Source organism: Lissotriton helveticus, chromosome 4_1 (assembly GCF_964261635.1).
Source record: "Lissotriton helveticus chromosome 4_1, aLisHel1.1, whole genome shotgun sequence".
NCBI lineage: Eukaryota > Metazoa > Chordata > Amphibia > Caudata > Salamandridae > Lissotriton > Lissotriton helveticus.
The window spans coordinates 551,726,168-551,739,138 of record NC_136063.1 but is presented as its reverse complement, the minus strand read 5'-3'; the positions used below and the strand labels follow the sequence as shown (position 1 = coordinate 551,739,138).

General features: G+C 41.1%; 1 protein-coding gene across 1 annotated transcript in view; it reads right to left on the bottom strand.

Moving 5' to 3' along the window:
* The window catches only part of RPL7 (ribosomal protein L7), a 28,635-nt gene extending 17,926 nt beyond the window's left edge, over positions 1-10,709 (bottom strand). Inside the window, exons 1-6 of the mRNA XM_078687143.1 lie at positions 10,601-10,709; positions 9,664-9,766; positions 7,187-7,353; positions 5,306-5,443; positions 4,051-4,160; positions 3,599-3,809 (exon numbers count right to left, since the gene is read on the bottom strand). Coding sequence (XP_078543269.1) covers positions 3,601-3,809; positions 4,051-4,160; positions 5,306-5,443; positions 7,187-7,353; positions 9,664-9,766; positions 10,601-10,614 — 741 coding nt within the window. The 5' untranslated portion in view covers positions 10,615-10,709 and the 3' untranslated portion in view covers positions 3,599-3,600. The remainder of the gene's footprint in view (positions 1-3,598; positions 3,810-4,050; positions 4,161-5,305; positions 5,444-7,186; positions 7,354-9,663; positions 9,767-10,600) is intronic.
* Between the last annotated feature and the right edge of the window lie 2,262 nt (positions 10,710-12,971).

Below are 12,971 nucleotides of genomic sequence, written 5' to 3'. Positions count from 1 at the left end.
GAGCTTGGCAAGACAAGCAGGAAACTAAGACCAAGCCTCAGCTCCTTAGATTGGGCTTGGGTGGCATATGAAAGAGAAAAAAAGATCCTTTCACAGCAGCGAAGCAGGAAGGGCATCGGGGAAATCCTCTCACTTAAGTCAGAGAAAGGAAATTAAAGAGTGACATTTGATCACAGTCTTTGAATGCACAAGAAATGTGAGGAGGTAAGAATTACAGCAGTGGTTACAGAAACTTGGAGTGGCTGAAATGATCAAGTGCTCGTGTGTAGTGCTCGTGGACAAAAGAAAAGTCCCTTTTACAGTTTCTAAAATGGGACAAGTGGAAGGCTACAAGCACTCTGGTGTTGATCCACTGGAGTGAACAATTGACAAAAAGGAGGTACAAATAGGAAAGATTAACCACTTGGAAGCATGGGTTTTTAAAGGACACCGAAAGAAACAAATGAAAAGCAATGGGCAGGCTGTAATCCCACAAAGTATATAAAACATGTCTCTAGGAGGCAGCACAATCGATGTCCAGGCTCGACCTAAAAATGAGCCCCAGATCTGGTTTGGTACAGCATTAACCAAGTTAATTACCAATGAATAGGAGCTTGAACTATTTTATTTTTGTAGGGTGTGCCGAAGAATAGCTCGCATAATTATGGAAAAATAAAAATCATAGCTTTGCTGCTATACTTATTCAGGCTGCTCCCCACACTCTGGCAAATGTTATGGCCATATTGACAGAGCAGTAAGTTTAAGACTTTCAAACACACCAGTCTCCCATCTTCTTTTGGTGAGGCAAATTTCATTCATTACATTACTTGCGGACTCCTATTCCATGACCAATTAAGATTAAAACACTTTCATATGCAGAGCATCGGCTTCAATAGCCGTCTAGCATTCTTATCTGAGGACTGGCAAGTGGTTCCTGGGTGTATGTCTGAACAGTCCTGCATTAACAAGAAAGCAAGCAGAAGACATCTGTGAAAATGGGCAATAGTGGGAAACTGTTCTCTGACTAGTTGTTTACAATCACAACATTTTTGTCTCAATTCTTTCAATTTGCTGCAATGTGTGCTTGTTTGCGCTTGTTCAGCTGTCTTTCAAGGGCATTATTTCTTGAATAGCAACGGTTATAAAGATATGTTGAAGTATTAATCTTTTGTCACAAAAAACTAAAATTAGAAATTATGGTACAAACGAGTTGCCAGTCATTTTTTGACCAGATTTAAAATGGTCTATTTTCTCCCTTAAAAATTATGTTTTGAGTGCCTTATAATACAGTTGAAAATTCCTGCTACTAATCACCCCCAGGAGATTCTTACATCTGTTTGATAGATAAGCCACATTGTTTATCTGCCCAAAATCTCATTTACACCCCCCCCCCCCCAAAAAGTAGCACCAGTTCACGCCCACGACTTCCTCTGCTCAGAGTTAATGAGTTTTTGGTACGATTTGAATGTACTGAACAAGGTGCCAATTCTAATTTAGTCATCTAAACATTTGCATTTCTTGTCATTTTTGGAATCCTTCACACTTGCAACTAAGCTTTGTTTACTTGCATAAGCCAATGGTACATTTGTACACATTGGGAAAGAAATTCTATCCTGTATTCCTGGTTTGTTTTGTCACGGGGAAACTCCCAGGTGCATGGATTCTTATAGAAAAACATAACCCAACTTCTTACTGCGCTGAACTGTACACCTAACCCTCTTCCTTCCTCAAACTCATTCTGCGTTTTTAAGTGGCCATGTACTTCCATACCCGACACGTGGGTTAATAACTGATGCAAGTAACTCGGGGCTAGGTTTATTCTACATAAAGACCCAAAACCCCACCCACTTACCCAAGCCTCATTGGAAATGTGACTGAGCAGACTGAGGAGGACTACATCACTAAAAGGAAAATCTGGAGGTTTCATTCCACAAGATGAAACAATTGCATCTTTAGTATGTAGTTATGTGGATGCACCTTAATAACTTGCTGGTCCAACAAGTTGAACATTCTCATGAGTCCCTTTTCACTTATGTGCACTATAAAAGCCACTTCTCCAAGCTAATCATCAAAAAAAAACAGAAAAACACATGCCCTCTTCTGCACGAATAAAACAGCTTTAAGGTTTATCTAGCCATGCAGGAGTCGCTTGGTCGGGGTGGCAATTCAAAGTATATGTCCCTATACCAAGAGTCTGCCTCTCACTGGTAGGTAGGTCAAATGATCAAACTTAAGCCATGAATCCCAGAAAGCAAACAGTCGGCACTCGCCAATAGCTCCTGCAACAAACAAATGTTTTACAGGCATTCTTTGCGCCATGCCTCCCAGGAATGCTACCTCAAGCCCTGCTTTTCACAGCAGGTAAGGCGCATAGGAGCACAATGCTATCGGAGTAGGAACAGACTATTTTACGTTCCAAACAATTCAGAACTTTACTCCAAAATGTGTGATCTTATTGATCACATACCAACCCTGCCACCTGCTTAACTAAAAAGACCACGCTTAAAAGAATCTCAACAAAATAAAAGAGACCGCTTGAACTCTGACCAACATAAAAACCTAAACCCGTGCAGGATGCTAATGTTCTGAAAATGCTTTGGTACCGAACATGCTTAAAAACAATCATGGGTAGACATCTCAATCCAGGGCAGATTACCTTTTTACTACATTTTACAAGGACCTATGCACTTAAGTTGGATCTCGCTCTAGCGGCAACTATGCAGTAGCAAATACCAGACACTAAATTAAAACTCAAATGAATTATGCAACAACTCCCACAAACCCCAAACTCCTAAACCCCAATTTGATATGCTTGCTGCAGGACAAGGACCACAGACTTAGTGGCGCATTAGCTAGTTTGCGATATTTACGATCAATCTGAATGTGTGTAGGAAAAATAGTTGTTTAAGTATTTCCTCGAGTAGGGCCTTGCCTAATGATACTGCTGAATAAAAAATGATCGTAAGATCTGCCATTTGCTTTTCTCCTTATGAAGAGTCTCGTGCAATAGTTGGAAACCAACCTGTCTTAAGCCCAGAAGGATTTTAACAAAGATCGCGTTTTCCAACAGTAACGGTTTTGCAAGGTACAAGTCTTCACGTCTGGAACATATACAGTGGCCAGATAAGCCAATGTTTTTCATAAGATAAACTAAGTAACCACCAATGCAATATCTCGCCTTCCTCTTTGTCCATGAACCACAGTTTACAGTACAATATAGAAACTGACATCCATGATATTTTGTGTTAATCTACCAAAAGCAACATGCCTGCCTATGATAACACAAAATCAAGTGGTGTGAAGTGTACCATGCTATATACAGCTCCAAACGTAAGAAAATGCTACAAGAAATAATGCAAATTAATATAAGCGTTACTTCATTAAGCCATTGTTGTTTACATGTACCGTTGGACAATACAAACTACCCAGGTACAGTTTACCATCCTCATTTCCAATTGTAAATGCCAAATCGAATAATGTGGCCCACGCCACTAAACACATTTTACTACAAGCAATGATTTGTACAAAAGACCACCCTAATTACATTTAATCAAACACTATACATGTACTCAAAATAAAATTGTAAGAAACTCAACAGTACACAAAGACCAGGACTCACCATTAGTTCATCCTTCTTATGAGCCTGTTAATCTGGTCTTCCCTGTTACCAGCATCTCCACCTTCCACAAAGTGAGTAGTCTTCTTTTTCATTCCGCCTCTTGGGGAGGACAACTTGAAGGGCCACAGGAAGTTGTTGGCCATCTTGAAGTTCTTGCCAACGGTGTAAATTTCATGAATAAGATCTTCAACACAGATGATACCACAAGTCCCTAATAATAGAAGAAAGCATCACGTAAAAACTGGCACAGTAGATAAAATACCAAGTATGTGAATAAAAGACGAGCACTAAGGAAGGACCTATGTGACTGTTCTTTAAATCACGCACCAGTAAGCCTGGCTCTCAAAATAATAACCCAGGGAATGTATCTCAATATTCAGGGTCTGAAAAAAGCTAACACGTTAGTCCATTAAGATTACATCACACTCCTCCCAATCCAGGTGTATGCTTACCAAGTTGATTCTCAATAAGAGAGTTATCAGTCAGGGGAATCCGCTGCTTTTGAATCTTGAGGTAACCGCGTTTGTAGATCAGCTCACGCACAGACTTAAGGTTGGGATACCTGAAACAAAAACAGACCTACATAAACCCAAGAAGACTGATGTATAGCTCACCTACAACTTCAACCTTCATCCTAAATAATTGAAGTAACATTTTTGCTAAAATCGGTACACAATAAGATCTACGTTCATTAAGGTACAATGAGCCTGGACACTACATCTGATCACTGCATTTGAGAATGAAAAGGCTACTCACATTTATTATTTTGTTTAATCAAACCTGTAGTTTTTGCCCAAATGCTAATTTCTCCTTAAAAAATCAAGTCTGTAAGCATTTAAACCAGTAAGAGTTGACTTCGAGGCATAGTTATTAACACCATGCGTGCGGCGCATTTTCCCGCTGAAGTTTTTAAAAACCTGCGGTTCATGACGAGCTCAGCTCGTCATGAGCATACGAGAGGTGTAACTCATGACGAGCTGAGCTCGTCATGAGCGTCGAAGGGGTTAAGCAACTATCACTTTTTACAATCAACAGCTTCAAAAGGTACAGTACAGCTATCATCACCATCTTAGCCAAATGAGACGCAAGAGTTAGTGGAAGAGATACCTTCTTACATTAGCCTAGATGTTTGGTGCCATCAACCCATTGCCTTTTGGTATTCAGAGCTAACACTTGAGTACAAGCATAATATCTCTGCTAGGGATGATAAATTTAGAACAGGAAGGATAAGTATATCAATATAGGCTTAGATTAATCTAATTTTTCAAATTCAAGATGCATATGTTCTCCAGACATCTAGAAAGGATGCTATGAAGAAAGGCATATAGAAATGGGGGAAAAAAAAAGGACACGGAGGTGGGACAACGCCTCTTAGCATTTTGAAATATGCAAGGCCAAGCAATTATATAGACAGACTTTAGGGGAAAGAAATATAAATTAAGTAAATTCATGTGACAGGCCATGGCAATTGAATAATTTGGCTTTTCAGTCTCAAGAGCCACAGAGCAACAGAAATAACTTTCAGCAAAGATGTTGTTGAAAGGCCTTAGAACTGAACTAGGTTAAATAGCCTTGAACTTTTGCTACAGCCACATTACTTGGGTTATCAAGCTTAAGTAGTGTTGAGAATTGGCACAAGTTTTTGACAGTACATGTTGATTAGTGATCATGTTTGAAGAGAGATGGGGAATTATAAAAAGTACATACCCCCAGGCAACGTACGGTTCCACAATCTTCAGCATGTTAATTGAAGCCTTATTTAGCTTTACAAAAGTTCCATTGAAAATCTGCCTTAGACGAAGAAGCTGCAAAACTTTACGCACTTTGGGACTGACACCATTGATACTGTTTAGAGAAAACAAAAACATACATAAGACATGGTACCAGTATGCAACTTCTCCCCCCCCTCAACATATTGCCTCAACCCCCACACATTTCCTCAGCCCCCCCCCCCCCCCCAACACCTTGACACATGTCCTGCAATACAAAAAAATTGCTATGTCTGGAAAGTGCTATGTCGGTCCAGCGATGGCGGCGCAATATTGCTTTATTTCCACAGACTTTCCGTTGTACATGTTGATCCCCCACATGCCTTTCCCTGTGTTGCATCCTACACGGCCCTCCTTTCCACTACGCCAGCAAAATAAAGCGGGTTTGATACAGCCAGCGCTGCTCATTTCACATCACTTTTAGCCATGCTGCTGTACAACACTGCTGAAAACATTTACAAAGCCATTAGCTTTCATAGGCTAGTCCTACTGGCTTCCCCAAGGCAGGTTTCTTTTTAATCGCCCCTTAGCTTTCCTAGGCTAGTCCTACTGGCTTCACCAAGGCAGGTTTCTTTTTAATCGCCCCTTAGCTTTCCTAGGCTAGACCTACTGGCTTCACCAAGGCAGGTTTCTTTTTAATCGCCCCTTAGCTTTCCTAGGCTAGACCTACTGGCTTCACCAAGGCAGGTTTCTTTTTAATCGCCCCTTTTTTGCTCATGTTGCGCTCTCATATCCATGTGATTTTCTGCCCCCCCCCCCCCCTTAGCCCGCTCTCCTTGAGTTCTCGGCCATGTGTTTTGTCTGTCCACTTGTTCTCCATTGGCGAGAGGCAACTCAACACATGCATTCTCAAGTAGTACTGAAAATATATATTAGCTTGCCAAAAGTCAGCAGTGCAAGGTATAAAAAAAATCATCTAATCAGATGGTGGTTTTGTTCTGCAGGGGGGGGGGGGGGTCAAACAATTGAATAGGAAGCAAGCATAAAGAATGACAATGAAGCAAACAATGGTAAGCAGAGGGTGGGTGGTAAGCCCACTAAGTTCACTATAGGTTTTTCATAATCAGGCTCTTACTCTGTCTGGAAGGCGAGACCTAAAATTGAGTATGACCAGTATATCTAGTCTGACAGTGTTGAGTAATTTAGCACTCACAGGCACCAAGCCACAAACATGTACACATATATTTTTTTTTTACAAACATCGCAAAAAGGAGTAATTAAAGCTGCTAAAATAACATGAATGCTCCTGTACCAAAAAGCCACATAGGGTGCAAGAAAAAAGGCAGGGTGGTTTATTTTGCACTATCTTTTCAACAGCCTCCAAAAGCCACCTTTTATAGGCAACAATTACCAAATAATTAGAGGCATGAATGCAGTATTCTATATAAAAACTCGCATGGCGTTTTGTATTTTTGACCATTCAAGCTGCTGTGCAATGACATTAGCACTCAATGGGAGACAAACACTATCTCGTAACTTCATCACAGCCAGTGTGCCACGGTCTAACACACTACACAATGCGAACCCTTTTAAAAGCCGTTCTTGAGGACAATTCAGTAGAATTAAAAGTAAGCTTCACTTTGAGTGACAGGAAATTTAAATATTGGGTTTTATTAGATTTTGTATGGCATACGCATGCAGTTACATCGCAGTTCTTACCCAGGTCTTATTTCATAAGACAGCACCAGTTACGAAACATTAGAACAGTATGCATAGCGGTAATGAAGTGGCTAGTAGGAGATAACTTTCAGTACCAACTATATTTTTGCAACAACAAAAAAAAATACAAAAGTGTTGGCCACTTTCTATGATATCTTACCCTCGGATCCTGATTACAAAAGCCAATTTTGGTTGGGCAGGAACATAGTAGTTGCCGGCCTTGCGAGCCATTCTGTTCATTCTGATTTCACGTCTGTACATCTGTCTGTACTCCTTGTGATAGACCTCTGCTCTCTTGTAAATAAGCTTCCTTTGTGATTTCCGAAGCTGAAATAAAATAATTATGAAGCAACAGTCCAAAATACCAGCTCAGATTGAAGTACTTCACAAACCCATAAAAGCACACAGGTCATACAAGCTGTCCTTGTAACTAATATTTGGTAGGGTACAATTGCACCATTATAATACATGCAAAGGAGAAAGCACTTATTTTTGTGCAAAGAGCAAATATGGCACAAAATCCTCTTTCTTCAATTTCAGGTGGTAGGAGCGAGATGTAATCCAAGAAGTATAATCTAATAAAACACATACCATGCTTCAAATCTTGATAGCCTGGCACACTAATTAAAAATCGGTTACACAAAGTCCAGAAACTCATAGATAGGTCAACACAAGCCTCAACATTCAATACGTATACATCTATTACTGTGAGCAACACAAAACAGTTCACCAACTACAGACAAGAATTTACCTATAGCAAATCATGTCATTATTACACTTTAAAATTACTATTAGGTAATTAAAATGATAAACACGTAAAATTCTAAAAACAGGAATTAACAGGCTTATTTTAATCAAAAGCATGCACAAAATACAATTATGTACGAAAAACACAAACAGTTTGGCAGAAGGGACAAATGCCATTATCCGTTAGGTCCAACCCACTTCCACTTTACAAAGGCTGGGACCTGCCTCAGCCCGATTATCAGGGCCCAAATCCGGACGTATACATTTTTTATAAATCACACAAATAAGTTGGGTTTGTCTGACTCCAATAGGTGTTATAGGTTGCCTCTATTGTCCACATTGTCTAAGCCTCACTTCCTAGAGCACTCCTATCGAGTGTTTTAATACTCGCTTCTGCTGGGATACAGACCCATTGGCCAACAAGTTGAAAGGACATATGCCCCCAAACTAGTTCAATTTTATGTAAAGCTCCAGCAATAGCTTTGGAGCAAACTTCCTGATGGTCCATATTAAGTTTTAAATGTAGGTTATGACTATAAAGGAGGCCTAAATAGCTATATACTTTTACCATCTCCACTTCAACACCGCTTAACCACCACTTAAACACAATATATAAGGAGAACAGAGGACAGGATGCGTCCGTCTGAGATAATTGAGAGTGCCCATCTTTTTGGACATGGCACCATTGCCCCAGAGTTCCATCACAGTCTACAAGCCCTGATGTAATTGAATGATCAACTTTATTAAGCCCAGTGGACAATTCCATGTAAATATCTTTTCCCAGAGTACAACCCTGTTTACAGTGTCAAACTCTGTTGACCAATCGACGTATGACACAAAGGGGCAGTTTCCCTTTAAGAGCATGTTTTTCAGCCAAAGCCGTCATAAAACAACCGTCCGTAGTCTAGTACCCTTTACGGAAACCCATTTGGGCCTCGGGTAACATTTTGGCATCACTTAGCCAGTCTTCCAATAACCCCAACAGATGCAAGCACTAGAAAAACCAATGGGACTTGCTTAATGTGCTTATCTCATTCAAATATAGGCATGCACAAATGCGGTTTGCATGCGTTTGTCGATGATCAAGGCCAGACCATTTGGCTTTGCCAATACAGTCAAATTTTAGCAACAATATACTGCTATCTGTATAGGATGTACGTGATGAACAGAATGTGAAACACTCCACCGTGCATTCCAACGGAAAGGGTGGAATGATACACCAGAAGCCAAGAACAAGAGCTGAGAAATACTCCGAGGGTAGAGCCAAAGCTCACCAAGTATAGTTTAAAAAATAAAAACGATTTAAAGGCAGCAGGCATCTCAATTCTCAACTGCAAAAGGGCTTACTGTTGTAATCTTCCTCTTTCCCCTTGGTACCTTCCTCCCTCCCCCGCCTCACTTTCCCTTTTGGAACATTCCTCTAGAGTTCACTGTAGAATGTTGGACAGCCTGTCAGTTGCGGAGAGAGTGGAGAACCGAATAAAGAAGGTTGTTTGTACTCACCCTGCTTCAGAGTTCTTTATTACAACACTTACTTATATTGAAAATTCACCAACATAACAAACGCTTCATCGGTGTACGAATTGATCTATTTAATGCAGGTTACTAGTACCAGAAAACCATAACTACAATTAAAGATTCCCAAGAAGACACCCATATCCCAGTCCTCTTGCTATTCTGGAGCTTCTAAAAGACCAGAAGAGTTAACAATTTAATTCACTTACATGGATTACGTTTTCATCTTTTAACTTTATTCCAGTATCGAACCAAGACGAAGATAATCAGTTCAACAAGATGCAGCATCACCAGTTGCAATTACACAAGTCTACACCTACACTAATCATGTTAAATGTTTTGTTCAAAACAGGTCAGAGCACAAAGTATAATCACCTTCTTTAGAGCCACTGTCTTCTTAATTTGTCTGGCCTTCATGGCTGCATAATCCTTTCGCTTTTTTAAAAGGCTTTCAGGAACGGACGGCAACTTCTTCTCTCTAAAACACAAAAGACAAGTTATGAAATTTCACTTTCTTCAGATGTGTGTTAGGTACAATGTCTAAAGTGAAACAGTACAGTGCATTATCTTTATATATTTTTAAGCAAGTCAGTCGTGGTAAACACACACGAAAAGTTTTTTTTCTTCCAAGCATCATAACTGTGTATATTTTCCCAGATACTCCTGGGTAGGCGAACAACATTTGATAAGCCTCTAAAAAAACAAATCTTGCACTTGGCTGAAAAAGGCTTGTAAAACCAACAAATTAATAGTCTACCAAAAGGAATGTTTCATACTCAGTTAAAATTCAGAGCTCGCCTTCAAGCGCTGACAGTTCAATATGTCACAAATAGTAAACAAGTCATTCCTAACTCAACAGGTATTACGCATTCTGGATAAAATGTGTGAAAAAAATGCGTTATTTTCTAAACTACGTGTATTTCTAAACGGCACGATGCCATGCAACAAGCACAGCTTCTACATATGCCCCCCAGTAAGAGATGGTGGTTCCCTGTAATATAAGCAGGAACTTGCCACAGCACACATTGCAATTAAAAGTATAAATATCTGCCCCCGGAAAAACACCAGCACGCACAGCCACCGGGAGGAACCAGTAAGTGTCCCGTCTGAAAGGCCACAACCACCACGATTCGTCCTCCCAGAGCCTAAGTACAGCGCCGTACAATTAGCCTCCCTTCAACTCCCTTTACAGCAATAACGATCCCCCAGCGAATGCGAACCTATGCAGAGCCCAGGGGAAAGTTGTCATTTGAGTTAGAAAGGTTGTAGAGGCCGATGGCAACAGATTGAAAGGAGGACAGAATTAACTCACTCTGTGCCCGCCATGTTCACCACCGGAAAAGAGGGCTCTGCGCATGCGCACGACGCCCTTAACAGCGCTGGTGACGTAGCTCACAAGTGCCAAGTCTATCCACGCTATGCATTGGTCGGCCCGATCTGTGGAAAGAGAAATAGTCTAGACCGCTAACTGAAAAATGGTGGCCGCCATGTAAGTGAGGATAAGGTTGCCCAAGACTTACACAGGAAAGCGTCATCGTATATCCGCCACTAAGATGATAGAAAAGAGTCACGAAGGCGGAGCTTGTAAGAGACACACAGGGGGTGAGGTGGGGGCAGTCCGCCCCAGGCGGCACTCTTTTGGGAGCGGCTGCTGCTGCGCCTGCGCTGTACACGTTTATGAAGTGCAAGCTCGAATGCTGATGCACGCACGTTTCCAGGCCGGCCCGAGATTTCATGCCAAAGAGCGGGAGAATCGGAGACTCGGATTGCAGCGCTTGCAAGCTCTACAGAGTGGATTATTAGCGAAGAGTGTTGAGCTACTAAAGACATCGTTGAAATGTGGGTAAGCTGCCTTCTGCTCTGGGCCTTTGGGAATTTTAAGCATTCTTTGCAAAGCTCGACACCCTGCTAGTTTGAGTACATCGGTCCCATATGTCTGCAGGGAAATTTGAAAAAAAGACTATTCCCATAGTAATGTCTTCAGTACATTAAAGGATTTAATATACAACATGCAGGAAATGAGACATAAAGACTCACCTGGGAGTTATTTTAAATAAATGTTTATGAAAGCAGGTGTTTACCACAGCATGAGATGTGAGCCAGGCTGGCACAGAGATGGGCGGATCACAGGCAGAAAAACAAGATGAGAACTGAGAGGAGAGAAGGTGAGAGGGACAGGCTGAGCACATAGAGAAAATACTGCTGATCACAGGAAGGGAGAGAGAAGCTGAGCATTGGTGATGAAATATAGGCCAAAGAGAGTGAGACAACCTTAACCCAGACAGAAAACACAGCAAAGCACAAGAAAGGTAATGCGGGCTGAAAACAGGGAGAAAGAGGCAGCACAGAGAGAGAGAAAGACTCAGTAAAGGAAGAGAGACAGACTCAGCGCTGCAGCACAGAGGCAGACGTCCCCAGCACAAGCTGATCTTAGGGAAGAAAAAAGATCTGAGGACGCTGGTGGCATGACATGCTCACAACTGGAGGCAGAAGCACTGCAGACAGTTGATGGAGAGAGGAAGTAAGCACAGTTCATGAGGACCAACTAGAGCATTACAGGAGACCAATAACAGACAGCACTGGGACATGAGGACATTCCTTGAGATGATTATTGTACAAAAAGGACAACCACAAGTGCGTGTCTCTTTTACAGCAGCTAGAAGGGTATAATGACTCGAGCTCTTCTTTTTGGATTCACAATGATAAAATATTGTTAATTAATTTTGTTTCTTAATACCCCATAAAAGTCTTCTAAAAAGCAAGAATCCTGTTTGCCATTAGATTCAGGCATTTAAACTGGCAGTTACGTTGTTTTACTCAAAAACTGACAATCCAAATTGTTGAAACCAAAGTCAGCGCCATTGGTATTGTGTTGTAGGCATCTGGGCAGAATATCCCTCATTGGGGGTAAGATCAATGTGGCAATATATGGATATCCTTGTCACCATGTGCTTGATGGTGTCACCTTTTCTATCCCACAGGCCAGTTAGTGCACTATGGTAATATCTGGTAGAGGCAGGTAGCTGGGATATTCCGGTCACAATGTTGGTATACACCTTCATGCCTGTAGCAGTACTCAAGTTACCTTTCTATATACAGAACACCTCATTAATTACATGGTTTCTATTTGTTTTGTGGAAAATGGCCTGATTAGTTCTGAGGTCAATTCTTATATAGCTCTAAGAAAAATCGATCCTCATGGCAAAATTCACTTGAGCTTAGTCTAAGGAAACTCAGAAGATCATTAGTACCCTCACCAGTACTCTCTCTATGACAAGGGTCCACTTGACAAACTTGATATTATAATCGGCAGTGCACTGCCTCAACAAGACTTAATGCAATGACATCCTCTTTGCTTTGTTGCACAAGCTGTTATGTATGCCTGTTCTACATGCTTTATTTGATGTAAGTAGAGCAGGGAATTCTCTGCTTTTGTTTCCTAAGTCATAATGTAAATAGGCAGCCGCCGGCTGGTAACTGTTACGATACAAATAAATCATTCTTGTTTATTGTCAGGGCAGGGCAGACTCCTTTCAATGCACTCATGCATGCCTCCACAGCCTGGCTGGCTCCGTCAGTGGATCATTGATGGCGTGTGACTTCGGCCGTGTAATAATGAAGATGTTAGCATTGTTAGTAACCAATATTTTAAAAAAAGCTCACTAAAAACTACACTATTAAAG